Source organism: Mycteria americana, chromosome 17 (assembly GCF_035582795.1).
Source record: "Mycteria americana isolate JAX WOST 10 ecotype Jacksonville Zoo and Gardens chromosome 17, USCA_MyAme_1.0, whole genome shotgun sequence".
In the NCBI taxonomy this organism is placed as follows: Eukaryota; Metazoa; Chordata; class Aves; order Ciconiiformes; family Ciconiidae; genus Mycteria; species Mycteria americana.
This window is the reverse complement of record NC_134381.1, coordinates 8,295,456-8,318,441: the sequence shown is the minus strand read 5'-3', so window position 1 is coordinate 8,318,441 and position 22,986 is coordinate 8,295,456. Positions and strand designations below refer to the sequence as shown.

The 22,986-nt window shown below is 45.1% G+C and overlaps 1 protein-coding gene across 4 annotated transcripts in view; it reads right to left on the bottom strand.

The window, feature by feature from the left end:
* The window catches only part of ABL1 (ABL proto-oncogene 1, non-receptor tyrosine kinase), an 85,108-nt gene that overhangs the window by 15,518 nt on the left and 46,604 nt on the right, over positions 1 to 22,986 (bottom strand). Inside the window, exons 1-5 of one of the 4 annotated variants that reach the window (XM_075519615.1) lie at positions 19,667 to 20,207; positions 12,305 to 12,408; positions 10,177 to 10,350; positions 9,131 to 9,426; positions 2,476 to 2,748 (exon numbers count right to left, since the gene is read on the bottom strand). In XM_075519615.1, coding sequence (XP_075375730.1) covers positions 2,476 to 2,748; positions 9,131 to 9,426; positions 10,177 to 10,350; positions 12,305 to 12,335 — 774 coding nt within the window. In that variant the 5' untranslated portion in view covers positions 12,336 to 12,408; positions 19,667 to 20,207. Of the gene's footprint in view, positions 1 to 2,475; positions 2,749 to 9,130; positions 9,427 to 10,176; positions 10,351 to 12,304; positions 12,409 to 19,666; positions 20,208 to 22,986 lie in introns of those variants that run through there. The other 3 variants (XM_075519614.1, XM_075519613.1, XM_075519612.1) reach the window with 3 other exon arrangements.

The following is a 22,986-nucleotide window of genomic DNA, read 5'->3' as shown; positions in this document are numbered from 1 at the left end:
GCTGGGGAAAAAAAATTAAAAAAGGGGGGGGGGGGGGGGGGAGAAGAGGCAGTCCTAACGGCTGCAGACTCGAGGTGTGCAGTAAGAAACGTGCTGAGATGACCAGCTCACAACAGTTCAGCCATTAAATGGCCCTCACGGGGAACAAGCTTTGGCCACAGTCACAGCAGGCTGCATTCGGTCCAACGCTATGCAGGTCACAAAGCTCCACTCCCAGTTACCGCAGCCACTGCCTACCTCGTGCCCCTTTCCATCAACATCAGGTGTAAAAACACAAATTCAGAGTGTGTCGTGTTAGGATAACAGACCCTCATAAATACTGATGTGTCCAGTGCAACTCACTGAGCTTCCAAGGATATATTTTAATGGGAAACATCTAAGCACCAAAACATTGTCTAGCACTTCCCAGTTAAATGCAACGGCGGAACAGTGTGTGCTGCTTTGCCTTCTTGCGTGATTCCAGTGTTTTGCGCCAGCTATGAGCTACGTTTAGACACTTGATAGAAAACTGAACAACAAATGGGTGTTCGTAAGCATCGCTGTTTAAAAAGAAGTCAGAATGATTTTAGGTTTTTTTTTTTTTTTAGATCTCTCTTAGTTTTCCTTCCCCTTTATCTTTCTTATAGAGATATCTGGAGTAGATGGGGAAGGAACAAGAAGAGGCATATAAAGTTTTGAAAAATATTCTCAGAGGAAAATAAAGTGAGTCATTTGAACGTTTGCGCAGAAGCTGCGGAGGGCTTGTTTTCCCCAGTAGAACTGGGATATAAACGTGATTTAAAAATGTTTCCCAAAACTTTGAAGAAAGCTATAATCCCACCTGTCAGGCAGTAGACTGATGGATTTAAGGAAGGTGGATTATAAATTTGCTTTTAAGGATGGTTTTAGTGTGCATAATTGCAGGTTGAAGTGTTTCTCAACTCTCTTCTTGGTTATTCTTACATTCCCCAGTGGAACAGGCTGCTCCATACCACATTATGAACCACTTTTAGTCATGTTTCATTAAATATTTATTTGATATATTCGAAACATCCTCGGTCTGTTTTAAGGTTTCTCCTTATGCACAAACAGATTTTATGGGATAACACACAGTTTGCCTTTGTTGATGGGTTTTCGAGAGAAGAGAATAAAAGCAACAACTACAGTTCGGAGCAAAACAAGAAATCTGAAGACGTCGGGTATGCTCACACTGCAACCAGAAGCAGGAAAGGAGATGTTACAGCAACCAATGTTGCAGGAAAGAACTGGTCTCTCTTTTTCACTATAAACAGGCATTTTGTTCAACCTGGTCACATCCCAGCCCCACCTGCATTGCAATGCTCCCGAGAAAGCCCTGCGGTCCCCAGCGCGCTGGATCCGAGCAGGGACAACACTAGGTGTCACTCGCTCCCTGTGCAAGCAGGCACTTGGACTCTCCTCCGCTGGGAAGCAGCAACAGGAATCTCCAGAGCACAAAAAAGGCCAAAATGAAAATACTTTCTGCAACCATAGCAACCCAGAAATACTGAGGTAGCCGCTGCTCAGAGCGTAAGGAAGAAATATTTTCCCCAAATCAAGGAAACGTTCCTCCCCTGACACTAAGGCATCTACACAGTCCTCTCCACTTCAAAATTTCCATTGCAAAAAACAGAAAGAAACAAACAAAAACCCCTGTTCTGTTTGTTTCTGCAAGACCAAACCACACCCCCCATTCGAGGAGAGGGAACATGGTGTCAAGTTAGCATAAACTCTTATTAAGCAATCAAATGCAATGTGTGTGGATGCTGCCAGATCTCAAGACATTTTTATAAACATAAATGAATTAAGCAATGACCTTATGAACTCACAGAGCAGTATTTGCATTTCAAGAGACAAGGAAACCAAGACACAGAAATCAGGGAGCAGAGCCAGAAACAGAACTGATTATCGAGTTCCTCATTAAAGCCACTTACGAATTTTAATATATATTCCCCCTCTTGTATCTTTTGATAAGAAGCAGCTGTGAACAATTGCTTAAGACTTCCAGGTACACAGGGAGCTTGTATTTTGGGAAAGATGCCACATAAGACAGAAAATCAAAACATGTAAAGCCTCCCTGAAGCACAGCCTTTGAATTTTATGTTGCCTGACTCACAATCCACAATTTTCCTTAATACACCAGCTTGTGTTAGTGTGTTCATCCACAAACAGCTCACCTTTGCCACACCCTGAATGCAAGACATCACAGCACTATTTACTTGTCTAAGGTTTCATCCATTCTAAAGTAAAAATTACACTGTTATCGTCCTCCTTTGTTTAGTTACAAGCACATCAGGTATCACATAAAACCATAACAGGATTAAGCTCTTTCAAAAACACTCTATTCCAAGCCTACAGCACAGAAAGGGAGGGCCACCACCAACTCAAACTGTCTTACGTATGGCTGAGAGCAGGCAGCCTGAACTCGGTTCCTGCTGAAAAGAGATGAATGGGAACGCTCAGAGACTTGAGTCCTACCTTTAGAGTCTTCACAGCCACTGTAAGGTTGTACTTCTTCCAGACTCCTTCATACACCTCTCCATACTGCCCTCCACCAAGCTTGTGCTTCATCGTGATGTCAGTTCGCTCTATCTCCCATTTGTCGTAGTTCGGAGACACGCCATAGATCGTGGGCTTATTGCGTTTGGGCGCCGGGTAGTGCAAAGTGGTGATGAGCCCATCTGCGACAGTTGAATGATGATGGACCAACTCTGCTAAGGTGTTGAAGCGGCTCTCTGAAGAGACATACAGCTAGGAAACAAAGAGAAAGAGAAAGCTCATTCACATAACACACATCGGAGCATTCATACGTAGAAACTACATTATAAAATTGTGAAAGCAAAGTGTTGCATTGCTTCTACTCCAGCTGCAGTACTATGAGCTCCACAAGCTCTGTAACTAGCTCTCAGAGCTGAAAACAATCAACGCTTACATGGGAAACGCATGGATTCAGGAGCAAATACATGCACTTCGCTGAAACAACACGGCAGGAATGACTGCAAATAGCATTACAGTGGCATGCTGTTGCTTGAAATGTCTTTTTTCAAAAGGCTGGTCAGTAAAGATTGTGGGACATTTCCTGGGGGTTGTCAACCTCGGTGTCTTGATTCCATTATTACCATTTAGGTTATGACATTTTCACCTGCCTAAATTCTCCTTGAAGTGTCACTAGCAAACCGATGGCTTCCCTGCTTTTGGCCTAAGCTTCTGCATAGTATTTTGCATGAAGTTAGGCAGCTGGTCTGCTCCATTCTTGTGATGGGCACCAATCAATAACACAGAAGTAAAATCATTACCACTGAATGAAAACCTGCTGTGAGGCATGATAACCCATATTTGTTACCTTTTTAACATTTATACAGAAGATCCATTTTAAACTTAAAAGCCTACTAAAGATAAGGGACAAGTGACTCCCTACCACCAGAGTTTTGTATTTCCAGTTTCCACACTCAAGCCCAGTCTTCTGCTAGGCAAGGTGACAAAAGCTAGAAATTTAATTTTAAAAAAAGTGATGCTGATAACACCTGAAAGAGAGGGAGATATCTTTGCATTAAAGTGCAACAGCTTATGCTGGACGCAGCACACAGAAGATGGAAGAGCTCCATTTCTCACAAAGGACCAAGGTCTGGCAAGGGACAACCTCGCAGGAAGAGCAGCACCGTGTTAGCCACCCAGATTTCTGTCCAGTCCACGCACTGTGAAATGAGTGCCATGCACTGGTCCTACTGTGCGTATTATGTGCCAATAGCTGTGATCAAACTTCCCAAATGCTTCTGACTCGCTGGATATTCTATCAACAGTTTGTGCATGTGTAGTGGCCATCTGTCTGGGATTTCCGGAGGCTGGGAAGTTGACAGGGCTGCCAGGCACCTAAAAATCCCAGACTTAGGGTCAAATTCTGCTTCTTCCACCTAGACAGAATTTTTGGATGGAAAAAGAAAATGCATCTGTGAACTCCAGCAATAAGTGAATACGTCTAACAGAAAAGGGAGATGCATTTGCAAGGGGGGGGGGGAGGGAAGTTTGCAGGGAGGGACAAAACCACCCCCAAACTTGAGTAAAGCCTTTGGACTGGAGACTGGCAATTCCTGTATGGATGCTCCTCCTTTGTAGGCATCTGTTTACCATACAAACCCAAAATGAGAACGAGAGGCATTGGAGAAGACCAAATATTCTGAAGCATATGAGAGCACAGGCACTACATATAAGAAAAGGTGAGTGAAAAGAGCAGCTATATCATCTAAGGAAGTCAGAGCGATAGACGAAAGTGCCTCTCCCCCTCAGTATCCTGCTTGCCCAAATCCCTACTTAAGTTTCTGAAAATGAGCCGCATGCTTATGCATGTATGGTAACTACTATGGTCAGAATTGGCAAAACCTGCCAATCTATGTATGTCATGGACTTATTTGAAAGAGCTGCAGAAAGGTAAAATGCTCAGCTCAGGCACACAGCGTAACCTAAAAAGGGGAAAGCAAACACAGACGTGAATGACCCCACAGATCAGTCACAGACAGGTTAGACTACTACAGGGTGTCGGGTGGCCGTTGGCTTTCAAGCTACAGCCTTTGTAACAGAATGATGCCCCCTGTAAGGTTTCTGGGAAGTGAATATTATATAGCATTTGGCATCCAAAAAAGGCAACTATGCTGTAGAAATCTACCTTGGCAGTGTTGGGAAATCATAGCCCCTGGTTAAAACTGCATTTCCTCTGCAATAGCACCCGGGCTTGGGGGAGTGGGAGAAGATGCACAGTGACCAACCTGTCTGTAAACCACTTGAGCAAAACCCACGCCACTAACTACTCTGGTGACAACACATACACTTTTGGATGTGCATGGGCGTTCAGAGTGGAGGGTTTTACACACTGGGCTGGAGAAATCTACTTTCCCTTCACTCTTCTTTTCTTTTGCTACAGTTGCTGGTGATAAAACTCCTCTGGAAACTTTATCTCCAGAAAATAAAGGCATCCTCCTCTCAACGGTCTACCAAAATGAGCCGGATATTCTTTTGATAAAGTAACTGGATCAAATCTCATTTCAACATTATGATAAAAAAAAAAAAAAACAAATGCACTTTTCATGGTCAAAGAGGTGGAATCACCTTAAAAACAGATGTTCCGAGAACAGAAAAGTGATAACATAAGAGAGACTTTTACAGCTGCATGGCTTGGACCACCAAGCATTAGGCAGTGCAACCACAATTTAAAAAAAGCCATACCTGCTTGGGAATGACTTGTAGCACTAGCAGTGGTACCAGCAGTTCACACATTACACTGAGGACTAAAATATAAAAGTATGGATAGAAAATTATGCTGAACTCCAGAATCACTTGGAAGTATTGGAGAAGTACAGTGAAGGAAGCTGCCCATGCTTTTATGATGGCTTATACCTCATGATCTCAAAATCTCATGGGAATTAGAGATATCTGTATTTTTCGTGACAGATCACATGATCTTGTTACAGATAGAGAAAGAAGCTAAATAAATGGCCAAAGGTTTCACAGCAAGCCCGTAGCAGGATGGGGAACAGAACTCAGGGTCACCCTGTCCAGGCTACAGGACAACACTCCATGCCTTAACACACATGAAGTTTTCCATTTACATTAAAAAAAAAAAAAAAACCAAAACTAAACCACATTCACCCACTAAATGTGCTCATTCTGTAAACACAATTTTTCTAACCTCTCAGTGATTACATCTCACCACTGACTCCTGAAGGCCTTACTTCCCATCAGCACTACTGGAAATCAGAGTTATGCTGTGTTTAAATCTTCATCTGGAATTTGAAGCATGTATCACAAGAAGATAAAGCAAGGAGCAGCTATGAACGGCATGCTGCCAATGCAGCCCAGCAAGTCGCGTACACACTCTGACTATTCACTGCAACCTCCCTTCTCCGCTGACCCCGATTACCAAGCCTTAGCTCAAGCTGCTTGCTGGATAATTTCCCCCAAGAAAACCGCCTGGTGCTGCTAACTGTACTCATACAGAGGTAACAGACTCGGCGTTTCTGCACCGCATGAGGTTTCGTAGGGACTCACACAGTTTGCTTCCTAGCTATGTTGTTGACACATTATTTGGGCAATTTTTGTACATTGTCAGTCAAACCGTAACACCGGTCCTGTTCCAAGGGGCTCTGCTTGTAGAAGTCAGCTGCTCATCTGCGACTTCTGTCACCAGACCACCTCTCTTTTTCCTGGCTAGTATATTTTATAAGGGTGGTTAAACTGGCCCATGCTAACCTCCAACGCATCCTTAACCTGATGAGATTCCCTCTCCCCAGTCAGCAGACAAAACTGAACATCCACACAAAAAATCCATCAAGATCCATGATAAAGGAGCGCGTCTGCATCCAGTTCAGCCACTGGAGGCTCCAAGAGACTCAAGCAGGACACACGTCCTGTGTCCTTAATGCTGAGGATAGCAGGATTTGAAGAACTGGCTGGACAACGCTGTTTATTCAGTTGGGTTACTCAATAGGAGGTTTTGCCTCAAGTACTATCAAGTCAGGAAAACCGAGTCCTCTGTACCACGGAAGTGGTTTACCAGATGACTAGGTGCACTGTGCCAGCCAAATCAAGAAAGGTCACTTTTAATGCCTTCCTTAAAAAAAAAAAAGCAAATGCCCCCACAGCCCCACCTCCCCCCAAAAAAACCCCAAAACCCAACAAAACATTAAAAGGTGGTCCGGAAGAATATGATCCATTAAACTGGAAAATAAAGAAGAAATTCCCTGAGGAATTTTTTTCTTTTTTTTAAGTTGTTGAACCCCAATGCATTCAGCATGAACGGTGCTAAAATTAAAACCTCTGATCTTCTTCCTAGACCCTTCAATTTTCCCCAGAAAAAAAGCCTTGGTAGGGCTGTGCGATGCACGGCACACCTCCGTGCTGAGCAGTTGTTCCACACGCTCCTCTAATACCTCTTTCTCCGATAGCGTGTTCTCTCGGTCACAGGATATGATCCCACCAAAGCCATTCATCCTTACTGCAGCACTTGCAGATATTAAATTCCCCAGACAGGCTGACTAATGATACAGCAGGCTGGGAAGGCCCCAGGTGCTCAGGGAGTTGAAGGTAAGAGCTTTCCTTCAGCAGAGCCATGCTCTGCTGCGAAGCGGGTAATGGAGTGCGACACGAGCAGCTCAGAGCGGGGGACCGGCTCCAGCAGTCTCCATTTTGCAGAGGGAAAAGCAGGGATATTAGCTGTTTCTCTTCCTAGCTCCTCAGCTTTGACAGCCAGGGACAGGGTGCTGGAAGAGCGTGGCGTCCCCCAGCCCAGCAGCAGAAGCAGCGGAGCGGGCAGCACGTCTGACGCTAAGCTGTCGCAATTCACTGCCCAGCTCATTAACACAAATTGAAACCGATGTGGTTTAACACGCCAGGCTGCAAACTGCAACGCCTGATGCATGGACGTGGCAAGCGGCCCCTTCTGCAGGGATGCTGGCAATGGGGAGGACTGTGGCTACCTCTTCGCTTGCCCCTGCACGAACAGCCAAAGCCAGGGAGCTACAGCTCTCGGTCACTGCCGCTTCTCGATTTTGTATTTCCAACCACCATCAGCTGCAGATCTGCTTTAGGGAATTGTGCTGACCTGCACCTTTTCTTAAAAACACCAATTCAAGCAACTTTGTGGAAAATGAACAGTTAACCTGGCTAATACAGACCTCAATGGATTATTGTAGCTCTGCAGAACTGGTTTTTGGGATAAAAACAGCTCTGCTGGGGTGAAAGCCTTCATATGCCAAACCCTTTTACAGCTAAAATGCAGAACATGTGCTATCGCATCATGGACACATGCTTATTTACACCAACTGAAGGAGGCCCGGGTTCAAAATGTTCACATGTGAACATTGCTCATCTGCCAGCATCAATGTGAATAGAAAGAATATCAACTACAGAGACAGGAGGAGGAATAATATTTCCGATTGCCATGTAGTCCTTCAAGTATGCTGCATGTCAGCATTTCACAGTGCCCATTTTGACCACAGAGTGTGTCTACATGGGAGGAAAAAGGAAGAATCAAAGCACCATAACTTGGAATATGTTGCCTTAAATAACATGGTCAGAATTGTCTCAATTACAATCTGTTTGCTAAAGCAGACAAAAAGTATTTCATTACCAAATAAAAGCTGTTTATGTTATTAAAGGTTTTAGAGTGATGAGTCTGATAAATAGGAAACACTATGTACTGGTTCCCTATGTTTTCATACTAAAGATTTTGCTGTCAACATTGCTGTAAGAAGAATAAAGCTCTCGCAGAACAAAGGAAAATTGGCCGCTACTATACTTGATTTTTTTTATTTTTTTCTTTTGAAGTACTTTAATGGCACAGAATCTGTCATCTACTAGATGCTGGCAAGAAGAGCCTCAGCAGCCATGCTCCAGACCCACACTTCAACTTCTGCACAGGATCTAAAGAGACACTGCTTAAAATAGAGTCATTAAAAACCAAGATTTTCCGAAATCCAATGCCAGTAGAAATGTTTCCATGAAATTCAAACAAAAAATCTGTGGAAAACTACACTTTTATGCTAACATTTCTCTGCAGCATCCACAAAGCACAGCATTGCAACACTGCTACAGCACACAACGATCTAGAAAAAAAAAACATAAATGAAGAAACTAGAGATTGGGCCCATATAAAAGTGAAAGTGCCTACCCGTCTCCAATGATCATGCTGAAATACTGTAGAGAAATCAAAACAGTAGTTAAAAATACTGCAGAATAGCTCAAAAAGTATTCTGTCCCTAATATTTACAGGATTATTAGCAACAGGCACTGACTTTTCTGATTTGGCAGTTGAAGAGATTATCTTTTGAACATATGGGACAAGAATTCATCCTCAGAATCTCTTACCAATGACATCTATTACATTCAGCTCTGATGTAACTCTAGTATCTCCCACCTTAAAGGGTTTCGCTACTGAGCTGTATTATACCTCACCAGAAGTCTGCTAAAGGAATAAAACTGTTTTGTGACAGCCATATCAGCATCTCACAGTTTATTGTAACTACAGATTGTGATCAGGGTTCAGAATTGCTCAGTTCCATCGCTACTACTTGACCTTATGCAGTCAGTGGACAAAGTACACTGGCAAGGTTTTCTTTCATGGTTTGGATAGCCTGGAGCCTACCTTTCCGTCGGATGCAGTGTTTATTCTGTAGTGGTACACCCTTCCTTCATATCGCAGTGAAATAGATCTCTGTCCTGGACTGCTCTCACTCTCTCGCACAAGAAAGCTGCCGTTGATACCGCTACTCAGAAGGTACTCAGCAGCATTACGTGACACTGGTCCGTGATACCAGGAATGCTTCTCCAAACTGTTCACTGGGGTGATGTAGTTGCTGGGCACCCAGCCTTGTCCATTCTTCGTTTGGGCCTCGCACCATTCCCCATTGTGATTGTAGCCCAGGACACGGAGCTTTTCACCTTAGCGTAAGAAGAAAATATATTTAGACATGGCAAACCTGGGAGCTGAGGACAAAGATAGGTTCTTTCTGGCTAACAGATCATTAAATAATCTCCTATGAGAATAGGTATCTGACTGAGCAGGGAGCACGTGTGTTTCTTTATTTGGCTTTGAGGGGTCCACTCAAGCTTAAAGTCACGTGCATGCTTCAGGAGTTTGTCAGGCTCTCGTGCAGTTCTGCACCAGCTCTGATACTGCTTGAGCTTACAAAATGAATCCAGCAAGTTTTATTTGAACTGAGTTGGCTTGATGGGGCTAAGAGAGAACAGGAGTGAAGAAACAATAAAAAAAAAATTTCAATTAGCAAGGTAAGCAGACGTGACTTGGAGTACACATAAGGAACAGAAGGACTGAGTAAGAAAACACTGTATCTGTACAGTCATTTTTCATACAGGAACTGTGTTTTGGAGAACTATGAAAATGATAGAGGCCAGCCTCTAAAATCCTTAGTTTAATTCCTGAGTTCAAATTTGTGCTCCTAATGCAGACCTTAGTTTTGGCAAACAGTTTCTTGCCCAATGCAAAAACTTCAGACAGTTTTAACCTTTTAAAAGGTTATGACTTTGTGAAGTATTTGTATTTGTTTAAGAAGAATTCCCACAGTAAAAAAAATTCCATAGGGTTTAGCGTATAACTCAGTTATTCCACAGTGACTTTTCTTTCTGTGCCTTCTCACACACACCCAGTACTGTTCTGCCCAGCTGCCTTACCTTTAGTTATGCTGAGAGTGTTGTCCCCACTCGCCACAAAATCATACAGTGCAACAAAGAGATGGGGGTCATTTTCACTAGGACAGGACAGAAGGTTTTCCTTGGAGTTCCAGCGAGCTGCTTCGCTCAGACCCTGGGGCTCAAAGTCTGACACTACCGGTCTCTGAAGGGCTTCTGGAGGAGGAAGAGAGAGAAAGAAAGAAAGAAGCAGGTTCATTTTTGCTGATAAAAGCCATCTGGTTAACCCACGCACTCTGATTTTCTAATTTGCATTGTTTCTTGACATGTGGGCTCCTCATGCGTCAGAGGACAGATATGGACAGTTCTTTAATGCAGATCTCCTGCCACATAGGCAGGACACCCTCGCTCCAGAGCTGTCCCCCAGCTCCTGCCTCCCACGGCAGGCAGGAGAGGGAAAGCCCCTCTCCCTCCCTCCAGTAAATGCTGCTCATGTAGGCTGTTTGCTGCTTGTAAATCCTTTGGCTCATGCCTAACTGCTGGAATAGTTAGATTTGAAAACAAACCCAAGACCTTTAAAAGGTAAATCCCTGAATTATCCTCTAAATGAAATCGCCAGAATGTGCAGCACAGAGAGCCAGGCAGGGCAAGATTTATAAGACACGGTATTTAAGAATGAGATACATACTTCAATTCTTCACAGTATTTTTAATAATTTCTCTTCTTATTTGACTACAAGGCTGTGCCTTTTTTGTTGCCCTGACTCCTGCCTGCTGCTCTCGAAACCAGAGCGCAGCGGTGAACTTACTTCACACAATGAGCTTTCTACATTTTTAGGAACTCCGAGACACCTCCAGAAAAAGAGATTCCTAAAAACTGAGCTTCACAGGTGAGTAAAGACCAACGGCCAAAGTGTTTTGTGCACTGCAGCACATAAGGCATGTAATATTCAGTAAGTATCAGGCAAGTCCCAGTACATGAGGGAAGTTTATTGCAGTCGCTCTGGACCACGATTCCAGAGTTTGGGGCAGGGATGCTCCAGGTACCTGTGCCCCCTCGCTCCAATGTGCCACCCCCAGCTGTGCTGGCAGCCCTGCGGGTGACTGCGCTGGCACGAACCCAGGACAAGAAGCTGTGAAAATCTTGCTTTTTGAAGGGTTATTTTCCTCTGGATGAGTTCGTTGAGCAAGGTCACAGCACCGCACACAAACCATCACGTCAGTGCAGCTACGGGGACAGGAAACACGGCACTAGCACACCCAGCCCCTTGTGCCACGAAATTGCTCTTCATTAGTCAGCATCACCCCCGCCTGCTCCCCCCACTCACTGAATCCCTCTTCTGCCCAGGCGAACCAAAGCAGCAGGGCTTTGGAGGGAGAAATCCCAGGCCAAGTGTTTTCTACATTATCAGGTCACCTGGGAGCACAGTTCTCTCTTTATACTTGTAATACTCACTAGCAAGGGGCTGCTATGTAGATGCGATCACACCAAAATATGCTTTTAACACTATTGCTTGTTTGCTCCGAAATCCAGTATAAGCTGCACCAGTAAACCAGTGAAGAACTAATACGATCAACACCAGAAAATGTATGGAAGTCAAGTGTGGATTGGGACAGGTCCAAAATACATTTCCCAAAGGGGAAATGCTAAAAAAAAAAAAAACCCAAACCCCAACCCTACAAACAATAACAAATCTCATTATTTTCTAAGCTTTGGTGGTGAAAGTGCTGCTATTCACCCACAGACAATCTGGCGTCCTCGATGTGTTGGTCAGATCACCACTGGTAAAGGCTCTATGGGTGATTACTTATGCACACGAGTACTACTGTATTCTTTGGAAAAGGTAATGTAATATATATGTGGGCGGAGAGCAAAATAGCAAATATACACCCTGTTGGGCCTGTTTTCCTAGCCAAATCATATCTGCAGGGAGATATATTTTTATAGTGAATCATAGAAGTCAAATAATTCTGCTTTCTAAACGATTCCGCAGTCAGAAAAGGTGGTGGTGTGCTGGGTGGTTTTTTACAGCACCTTGACATCCTTGCTTCCCCCCCTTCCTGTTTCCTGCAGGAGAATACATTTTAATAGCCTGGGTTTGCTTCAAGAGGGTCAATGAAAAAAGAAACAGAAAATCCACTTTCAGAAAATTAAGCTATAATCATTTTACCATGAAAACGCTTTGATCCTGTCAAGCCCATTAAGCTCCCTTATCAAACACAGGGCGCTGCAGTGACTGGAGATACTCCGAGGAGTTACACCATCAGTAAACACCTGGAACAGACAGACAGCAGAGAGCTGCAAAGTAGCAGATACACAACCTCAGCAAGAAGCGATGCCGTGATGCTCTCCCCCAAATATGGTACAAACCAGTACATGCTGCACGGTGGGATGGACTGTAACCTCCGTTAGGAAGGAAAATGCCTCCCCCACGGGGACTGATTCGACAGGAAGGCAGGAAATCCAAGGCAGGCTCCCCTCCAACTCCAGCACGATCGCAGCCCAGCGAAGGACGGCTCATGCAGGGCCACGGAAGGGGATGCGGGAGGAAAGCCAAGCGTTCCACAAGAATCCCTCCCTCATGCCCAGGCCACAGCGATGCTGGGACTGACTCATTATACACGGATGCCAAGGTATGCGCTTCGATTCGGACCATGAGACAACACTATGTCAAACACCAAAAACACCCACAAGCTGCGGTGCGAAAGTCAAGGAAGGCTGGTTTTGCACGATGACATTCCTACAAACACTGACTCAGTGATAACTGTCTGCAAACCCAAGGACCGCCAAGAGCAAGGGCTGTTAAATAAATGTATGAGAATTTGCTAAGCTGGAAAACCACACAAGTTCCCCAGTGAATACATAGGATGCTGCACACAGGCAGGCTTGTATCCTCTGTACCCTCCAAGTCGACTCGCCCCTGCTCAGCCGCTGGCTCCCCGACGGAGGTGCACGTGGCGTGTGAACGCTGCCGTGCAGGAGAGCACAACGGGGAGATGCAAGACCCAACTCTTGGGTTGGGTTAGGGCTGGCGTTTCCAGAAGGTCGGAAACCCGAGTTAAGAACTGGGGTGGGGAAGGCGGTGACTGAATGAAGCTTGAAGGGCAGCAAGAAAGGGAGGACGAGGCCCCGAGTCAACACGGAGAAGAGCGTAAAGGGAAGAGCAGAGTTGTGGTGACCCGAGTGTAGCAGAAGGTTGATAGACCGTGACAAAACACACTTTTAAAGGTCTGGGCCCCAAGAGGAGGCTGTCAGCAGGCTCAGGACACAAAACCATGAAGCGAGAGAAGCAGACAGGACATGTTCATCTGGGAGCCACGTACAGCCAGCTGTCAGCAGTATTCATCCCTCTGAGTTATTCCCTGGTAGGTCTGCCCAGGCATTACAGTCCTTCAGAGCAGGAATTAGCCATTGCTGTTCATACATACAGAGGGTCTTCTTCAACACTCTACAGCTTCTTCACCTCCTACTGTTGGTTTTAACTACAATTTTACAGCACTGCTGAGCTCTTCAATGGGCCAGATTCCTCCTAATAAATCAGCCCAGCTGCTATACCTACAGGAGGGTATCCTGGCACGGCGATGGGGCAGGAAGCGAGCGTAATTCAATCTGTTATCTCTGTGCTGTGATTCCTTCCACGCATCCACTTTGTCTTCTGCTGCATCCCAGCAAGACTGTAATTTATTACTTTGATCATAGCGTGCTCCGGATGACACCTGGATTCCTGGGAGGAGTCCCGAGGCAATGCTGTAATTCAGTTCTCCACTAACACCAACTAAATGATGACTCGTAATTAAAGCGGAGCAGACTTCGAAATAAGACAACAGCAGCTTTTATTTTGAGGCATTAGCCATAAGAATGTCGTCATTTTCCCCTTAAAGTAATTTTTTACTAGGAGATATTTATGTTTGCACACTAAAAGGTTTCATAAGCGTAACTATCTCCTGCTAATTACTGTTTATACGAAGTAATGAATCATTGTTAGGGACTGTGTAAGAAGTTCTCCGATATGAACAATTCTGGTCTAGACCAATGCAAGCAAATTTCCTTGGTAATTTAAGGGAAGGGCTGGAAAACAGGCAGAAGCACAGAATTACACTCGGCTCCTCCACAGCTGACTGCGGGGCAGTCCCGAGGGAAGGAAGAGACCTCCTGTCTCCCTACAAAACAAACATCCTGTGGTCTTACAAACTGTGCTGGCAATTTTTCCACGAGGTTTCTAGAGCGAGGGAGCGTAGAACACATCTAGTAATCTCTTTGGAGGTACAGCACATGCTGTCTAAAGCTTCTCCCCCTACTCTCCTTTTCCCCTGGAAGAAATGACGATAAATGGCAGAATAGCTATGCAGATTTAATACATCCAAATGTTCCCAACTCTGAGCACATACGATGGAGCAGCTGCCTCTCTGTCCAGTATTTCTTTAGTGGCCCTCACAGATGCCCTACGCCTGATGGAACACGTATTTTAAAAAAATAAAAATATTTAAACCAAATCTTTCCAAAAAGAAGGAAGGTTTCATGTTTTATTTCAGACTCACCCCTTTAGCGAGATCATGCTCGGCCTCTCCTGTCACCCACTCCACAGCACAGGCCATATAACCTTCTGCAACAAAGGCTATCGCTGTCGCTTCTGCTCTTGGCTGATATTTGGAAAGTCCATGTTCTTACAGCCAGCATGAGGACAAATGATCACTTTTTAAATATTGTGTATTTCTATACAGAGATGAAGAAGTGCAAAAATAGATCCAGCCTCTCTCAACCAGACCCACTCCCCCTGTGCTGGGCCAGTCTCCCCAGCTGTGCTACCCTATCTCCACCCCCCGCGAGGTGCCTTCGTCCCGCAGGCAGGCTGCACCCCTTCTTGCGCGGCCGCCAGCAACCTCTGGCACCCTAAATACTGAAAAGCAAGTCTGCTGAATGCAAACACAAGAGAACGAGGCCACCCATGGCTCCTGCTACATTGCCCGTGCACAAACAGGCCCTCGCACCCAACTGCAGTGTTGTATCTTGTCTAACGCTAAGCACCTCTGATGATGTGGCTTCTCCCACTCCTCCAAGAGATGATTCTGTCATCTTGGGGGTTTTGGGGGGTTTTGCTTTGTTTGTTTGTGGTTTTGGGGGTTTGGTTGGGGTTGTTTTGGTTGTGTTTTTTTGTTTGGTTTTTTTTTTTTTTTGAAAGTTCCCTCTTATATTAGCCTGCAGGTTCCATTTGAGTTAATTCACTGAGTTTATTCCATTTATAACCCATTAGTGACATGGTAAATACCATCTTTCTCCAGCAGCTAATCACAGTTGTAGATGTATCGACTGGAATAGTGGGTATGGCAGAAATTTGGATTTTATTCCCAAATCTGCTACTAAACTGCTGCCTGACCCTAGATTATAACCTCTGGGAGAGGAAGGGGAAAGTAACTAGATCCAAGTGAATTTCAATCACACTTGCATCTTTCTGAAAACTTTTACCTTTACAATTTCTGGTTTGGTTTCCTTACTAAGGGAGCAGCACGTTTGCCTGTTTCTGAGCCCTGGGGAGGGGAACCAAGCAAGAATCATGGAGATTTGCTGTTATATTTCCCTATTTTAGTAAGCATCCCCAGACTGCGCAGAGAAGGACGAACATGTCTGTGGATGATCAGTTTTAGGTCTGAAGACAGTTACAGCTCTTCCTACGAAATGATAATCCTTTCCTCACCGCAACCCATGGGAAACGGTAGGAAGCACCATGAGCCAGATTTTTTAATAAGGATGGGACAGGTGAGAACCACTGGAGCAAGCACATAACTAGCAAGCCATTACAAAGCCAGAAATGTATTTAAAAGCAAGAACTCTCCTGAGTGATGGTAGATGAGAGGCTGAGAGGTGAGAAGCAGAAAATAGCCAAGGAAGAGAGGAAACAAACAGAAGGCTCTTCCCTGGGAGGCAGCAACGCTGCCTTAATGCACTCGCTCTTCCTAACAGATTGACCGAAAACCTGCCTGCTGATCCCAGCGACACCGGGCAGGATGAGTTGCTGGCACTGCAGATTTGGGTCTGGCTCAATACATGCCCAAATGCATAAAAAAGAAATTCTCCAGGAACAGGGCAATAGCTACAGGCTGCTGCTCCTCCCCAGGCTCCTCTACTCTAGCTGTAACAAAACACACTTTAAAAAAAAAAAAGAGAGAGAAAGAGAGAATCTGACAGCTGGCAGGACAGAAATCATTTCAGTTAGAAGACAAAGGACTTTACTAGTGTCCCCAAAACAGTTTTTAAACTTTACAGAGAACACTGACAGGTTTTAAACAAGGCTTCTGCCTTTCAGTGGTAGAGCAAGCCCAAAAAGGCAGCAAGACTATTTCAGCCCCTATTTGGGACATGGACACGTTCTGTTTTCCAGATCAGATTGGCAGCAGTACTTGCTGTGCCTCTTCCCTTCTACTCTTTACCCTTTCTTGGTGTGAAGTGGGTGAGGAATTATTCAGTTTGGCAAAGGCAGAAAGGAGAAAGCAGATGACAGAAATTCAGATCTCTCACATTTTAAAATAATATTTACTAGTGGGAACAGAAACAGGGGCAAAAACCAGCCAGCTCAAACATCAACATGAAATCTCAGTAATCGTTACAATCAGTTTAAACTTATTTTTGATTAAGTTAAGAAAAGGTCTCAACTTTTTCAGCGAGCAGGCAAGCCTGCCTGCACACAGCAAAGCGGGCAGCAATGGGATGTAGCACCTGCCATCTCCACACCACCACAGAGGACTCTGCAAACAATCCTTGTTCCTGCAAACTAAAGGAGGATAAAAGCTTTTCAGAAGAGGACCACCACGAAAAAAAAAAATTTCTGATTACTTGGTCAAAAGACATGAGCACCTACACATGTGCCTGACTAAATCAGCCTTATATCAAACCCAACCTCAATACAATATTTTCAAGAAGTGTGTTTAAAAATACAACAAACAGATTTGATTTTGTTAGAGTCCCATGCCACTCATCAACCAAACACTGTCGTGTTTTTGTTCACACATGAAAACCAAAATGAGAAATTGAATTAGGTAAAATTTAACCTATCCTCCTGGCTGCAACTGGTTTTCCACGCAACTAATGGACCTTTCATCCTTTACGTGGTTATGTTTAAGGTTTCATAGTCTATTACAGTAAAGAAACTTTCAGCTTTACCCTCATGTTCTCAACAGCTTCCCATACAACTAAGATAACAAGAGCAGAGTTAAACCCTCCAGTGATATCACCATCATCTCCTTAATCCTTTCAGAAGCTTCAGCGAGGCCGTGGGACATGCATGGGAATGGACCAGCCGTCACACGCTGCTCAGGGGGATCCAGGAGCAATGATCCCTAGTTTCTGACCCTTGACGCAAACCTGGCCCCTCCTCATGGACTGCCAAGCTTAAGTGGTTTCTATCAAAATTAACAAATCCACATGTAAAAACTTGTTATCTTCTTAAGGGTAATGCAAGCACATGGTTTTCACTTGTGCCCTTGGAGTACAGGGGTTTGGGGCAAGCCACCACTCCTCTTTTGAAGAGTCCTCAACAGCACTTTCAACCTCACAGTCATTTTAATAAGAACGCTGCCTAGGAATACCACGTGGGGACCTCAGCTTTAGAAAGAAAGAACAGAAAATCCTACTTTTTCTAAACTTTTTTTTTTCCCCCCTCTCCAGATGAGCATAGATTCTCGCTTCTCGCCCTGCTCTCCAAGACATCCACAGTCAATTACGGTGGGTCCTGGGCTGCCTATGTCCTAACCGACTGTCACAGCATTAAAGACGCAGTTGCCACGTTTGTTCACCTTTAACATGCCACTTGGATGCTGGCTTTGGTTTTGCCCCATGCTGAGCTGAGAAATGAGACTGAGCTACTTTGATAGAAGATCGTTTAAAAGTTGTTTCAATGCTCATTTCCCATCCCATCGTAAAAAATAAATATGCAACCACAGCCTCAGGGAAGCAGAAGGTGGAAATACTACAATATTTATTGTGTCAATGATCATGTTCTTAACTCGATACTGCCTATATGGCGCAAGTCAAACTATGCTCTAATCCTATTATGCAACTGCATTGCAAATTGGGGGGGGGGGGGGGAGTGGTTGTAACACACACAAAAGAGAAAACTTGCAAAAACAGTCAGGGTAACACCCTTGTAACATCATCCTTCAGCATTCATTCCTGTAGGGAAGAGAGGCCCCAGATGCTCTGCCTATTCTCCCAGGGCTGTGTTGAAAGATCCAACGGCACAGAAAGGAGGCCCAGCACGGCTCTGAGCTCCTCCTCAACACGCAGCCTGGCCTTGCCTGAGCGATACCAGAGGCAGGGGACACAAATAGAAGTTTTATAGACCTAAAAGATCACAGAAGAATTCAGTCGCATAGGAAAGATCAAAATTATTTATATGCATCCGCCCACCATTAGGTTTCTGAAACTTTAAATAAATAAAAAGTCCTGTGGAAACTGTTCTTTGATTGTGCATCTGATGAATACAGACTCTTGATCCGAAATTTCTTCAAATGGGTTTGCCACGACAAGCCATTTGTAGATTTTGAGATTCCTAACCTATGAATTTCCGAGGACCATTTCTCCACTGAATATTCGAGAGTTGAGCAACAGCGACTTGCGATAGGCCCCGGGAAATCAGCTGCTGCCTTTCGTGCCTCTGATCTGATGAGTTAGCACAGTCCTCTTGGCAAGCGGATTATTTTTACTGAAGCAACATCCAGCAACACAAAAGAAGTTGAAGAAGCCCGGAGTGCCCCGGCGGGATGGACACAGCCCCGCTAGCACCGCGAAGGGGCCGGGGCTGCATGGGGACACCCGTAACGCTGCTCCGCAGCGGGGTGCGAAGCCACGCCGGGGTGAAGAACTTGCTCGAGGTCACTCCAAGCAAGACCTCAGCCCAAAGTCCCCCAGCCCAGCACAGTGCCTCTGTCACCAAGGCTTTCAATCTGAACTAGTCGGGCCCATATGTTTATCGTCTCAGTGTCTACAAATAACCATGGGTGTGACTCAAAAATCACCTTTTAAAAGCAAACACTCAAGAAAATTCAGTTAAATGAATGCCTGTGGAAAGCAAACTCACAAGGGGATAACCAAAATGAACTAAGAGATTACGTATTAACGCATGCTGAAAATATTTTACTGATGGACTCATCTAAATTTTCTTCCTGAGCCTGGAGTTAGTTTTACCATCCTCCTCTCACGTCCAAAATAAGGGAGATCCTTCCCTGGGCAAAAAAAAAAAAATAAAGCTGAGGCCCGAAGATACGGCTTTGTTTATGGGCTCGGCAATAAGATCACTTGACATTTTACAACCATAAATGGTAGAGCCGCGCTCCCTTTGTATACTGCAGTTAATGAAAGTCACCTGGGGTCTGGATGCCGCGTACCCCGCTCGGTTCCCTCGCCCCCGCATGCGAAAGCCCAGCCTAAAGCTGGCCAGGACCAAACGTCTACCCAAGCCTGGCCCCAACTTGCAAGCGAGGGCTAAAACTCCTGTCCGGGATGGCGGCACGTCCCGACCCCGGCCCCCTTGGGTACTCACCTTCCAGGTAGCAGCTGGAGGAGGAGGAAAGCCCTTTCTTTGATTTGCAACCCACCAATTTCAAGCAAATCTCCAACATTTTCATTTGTTAGAGTTTGGCTTCGGCTGTCTGGTTTCCCTTCCCCCCCTTTCAGCTTCTTCTCGTGCTGTCGGATTATCCGGTAAAAGTCTAAAAAAAGTCTAAAAAAATCCAGGAAAAGTCTAAAACAAAATATCCAGGGAAAGTCTAAGAAATCCAGCGCTCTGAAAACCATTACAAGGGCGAGCCCGAGAGGCGGAAAATCCTGGGGCCCCGCATCTCCTCTCCCGGGGAGTTAACTCCAGCCATCTTCCCTCCTTCCCAACTCTTTTGGCGGGAGAGGAGCGGGGAGGGGAAGGGGAAGGAAAGTAAAAAAGAAGAAAAGCCAACCAAGTTGGGCAGAGTCACTTCTGCCCGCAGTTCGCGGCAGCTGCCCGCATGCCGCCGGGCGCTGGGTGCAGGCAGGGCTGCTGGGGCTCCGCTGCCAACAAAGGGCCCCCTTCAGCCGCTGCCTGCCTCCATGACATCAGGCAGGCGAGCAACGCCCTCGCTCCTTAACCCTCCTCCTGCCTGCACCCTGCCTGCCTCCTCTCCCAACGCGAGAGAGGCGAGGGTGAAAATCAACAAGTTTCCCCTGCCTGGGAGAGCCCTCCTTGGTTTGGGAAGGGGGGAAAGGCAGGATTAAGGAATAAGGCTGCCGATTTGGTGCTTGTGGTGCTTTCTGCGTGGCTCTGGTAAACCAAGTGGATTGTAGGCAATAGTCAAAGTCTTAAAAGCGTGTCGTTTCACAGCGTTGTTAAGGGGACTGTGTTTGAATACTGCGCCTTGTAACAGAGAGAAGCAAACTGCGAGCTATGCCCATTCGTAAACCAGCACAATAACCGCAGGGGAGCTGGAGGTCCTTCTCCAAAAGGTGCTGTCTTAGCATCTCTGTGATAATTACAGGCAAACAGATTCAAATCTCAGCTGATGCAATTACACTCGCAGGGTACTGCTCCTCTTGCACAAGGGGCCAAAAGTTTTAACTCTCCCACCACCTACTATCCTTTTCCCCTACAAACTGTGCCTTTCCCTTGCAGGTTTCTCAAGGCTCCTTCTTAATTACTGCTCTCCAGTTTTGCATTTTTTATACATTACTTTCTAGCATTATTGTGTGTCTCCTTTTTAAAACAACCATCATTTTTGTTATATATATGTACATTCTGTATCTGTGTATATATTTTTTTATATATATATATATATACACACATATACAGAGGAGATAGCAAATTGGGTGTGTGTACAATTGCATTTTTTTCCACTCAAAAATCCCCTTTCATTTCCCAAACCTTGGGGTGCTTTTGCTGCTTGGAGCAAAAGGTGCTCAAGGGTGCAGAGTTCATCAGGGTGCAAAACAGAGAGGCTGGGGAAAACGGCCTGGGAAGTCGAGCCTATCGCAAACTCCACCGCAACATGTGGAGCACTTGGTATATCACACACAGGATCAACAACGCAGCAAATCTTCATTTTTGTCCCTGAAAACTTCCCTTCACATCTGACAGTTTATTTTGGCAAGGTTACTGACTAGCTAGTGCTCTTTTGCCCTCCAACATTTTCAAACATTTAATACTTTAGGGGAAACTCTGCATGCTTCCAGCATCTGAGGACCATGCTTCCGAAACAGCAAACATTGCTCAGACTCTTTAAACATTATTTTACAGCATTACTTTGCCTCAGTCTTCTGATCCATAGGGTGTACGCGTGAAAGACAGCTTGGAAAGAAATCCTCGGTCTCTCAACCCATACTGAACTGCAATAATAGCATTTGCATTTTTTTAAATACCACAAGTCACATCATTTCTAACAGAGAAATAATCACGGTAAGGACAGCGTGATGTTCAAAGTGCTTTCAGGCTTTTTCTCAGAAAAGATGAGCATGGATATCCCCATTTAATAAGTGAGGAAACAGTGAGAGAACTTAAACATTTCCTCAACTTACACAGTCCAGCAAAGAGATGAGGCTACCGATCCAATCCCCCACCCCTGGCAGCCTGCACGTGCATTAGAACAGCAATGCAGTTCTCCCCACGCTCTCCCTTCCTCCCTCCTCTTCTGCAGGAGGATTTCTATTTTATGGAAGCACAAGAGTTTCAAGAGAAACCAACACCTATCTACTTGTTCCCTGCCCGCCTAACTTCAGATGAGACTGCAACAGAGAACTTGTGCAGAACTGCACTGGAGGAAGGGGGGAAAAAAAAAAAAAAGAGTTAAAAGCAGATTTGGAGGAGAAAGGTTATATAAATCACAGGAGGAGCTCAGTCATCACGTGTTTAGGCCCAGTGTCATGTTTAGGGAACTTGGATGAAGTAACATTGTAAGAGCCGAGCAGGCATCTTGCACGCAACTTCTTTTCCATGAGGAGCATCCCTATCCCGCTTGTCCTTCAGCTGCAGCTGTAGGAATGCCGAGCCCCCATAGCATTCCCCGGCAGTACAAAGGCTGCCCCCCATGAACACCACCCAGCCACTACAATTAAGGTTAATACAATGAGCGCCGGCAGAATTAATGCGGATTACATTCCCGATGAACTCCTGGGGTTCTTATTCCAGAAGAAGAATGCCTCATCTCAAATTAAATTAACCCGCTTGCAGAAGAACCTCACTGTAGGAGAAAGGCATCCACTTGGGGAGTTAAACACAAAGAGCTATCCTGGGATAACTTCCTCTGTAGATAAACAAATTAATTCCCTTTATGTTTCCATGCAGACAAGCTTGTGTGGTCCCTCTGCTACAAACTTTATCCTTCAACGTTTCCTCTTTTGTGTCAGGGCAAACTAGGCTGTAAATACTTTGAGCAAATACCCTCTGCCTTTCCTGCATGCCATGAAATTCACTGGCGATACAGAAATAAAAGCCATATTGGTAGTGTCACACAAACTCCACTACTCCTACGGCTGACATCTATTAATCCCTTTCATGTTTGTTTGTCATATACACATCTTAGAATAAAATCAGTCATGAAAAGCGTGCAGACTTTTGGACTACAGTGACTGATGCAACCTTCAACTTAGGCTTTCTGTTGCAGAATGGCAAAACAATTTTGGTTGGGAGCAGACTCGGAAGGTCTCCGTTTTAACCTCCTGCTCAGAGGGCAGCTATCTATCTAGATCAGGTTGTTCCAGGCTTTTTGCAGCTAAACTTTAACCGAGTCTGCTGGGCAGCTTGAAACACTTTTTATCCTCTTACATCTATCTAGCTTTGCCTTGCTGCAAGTTGTAAGTGTTGCTTCTCCTCCTTTTGCTGTGCACCTCTGAGAAGAGTCT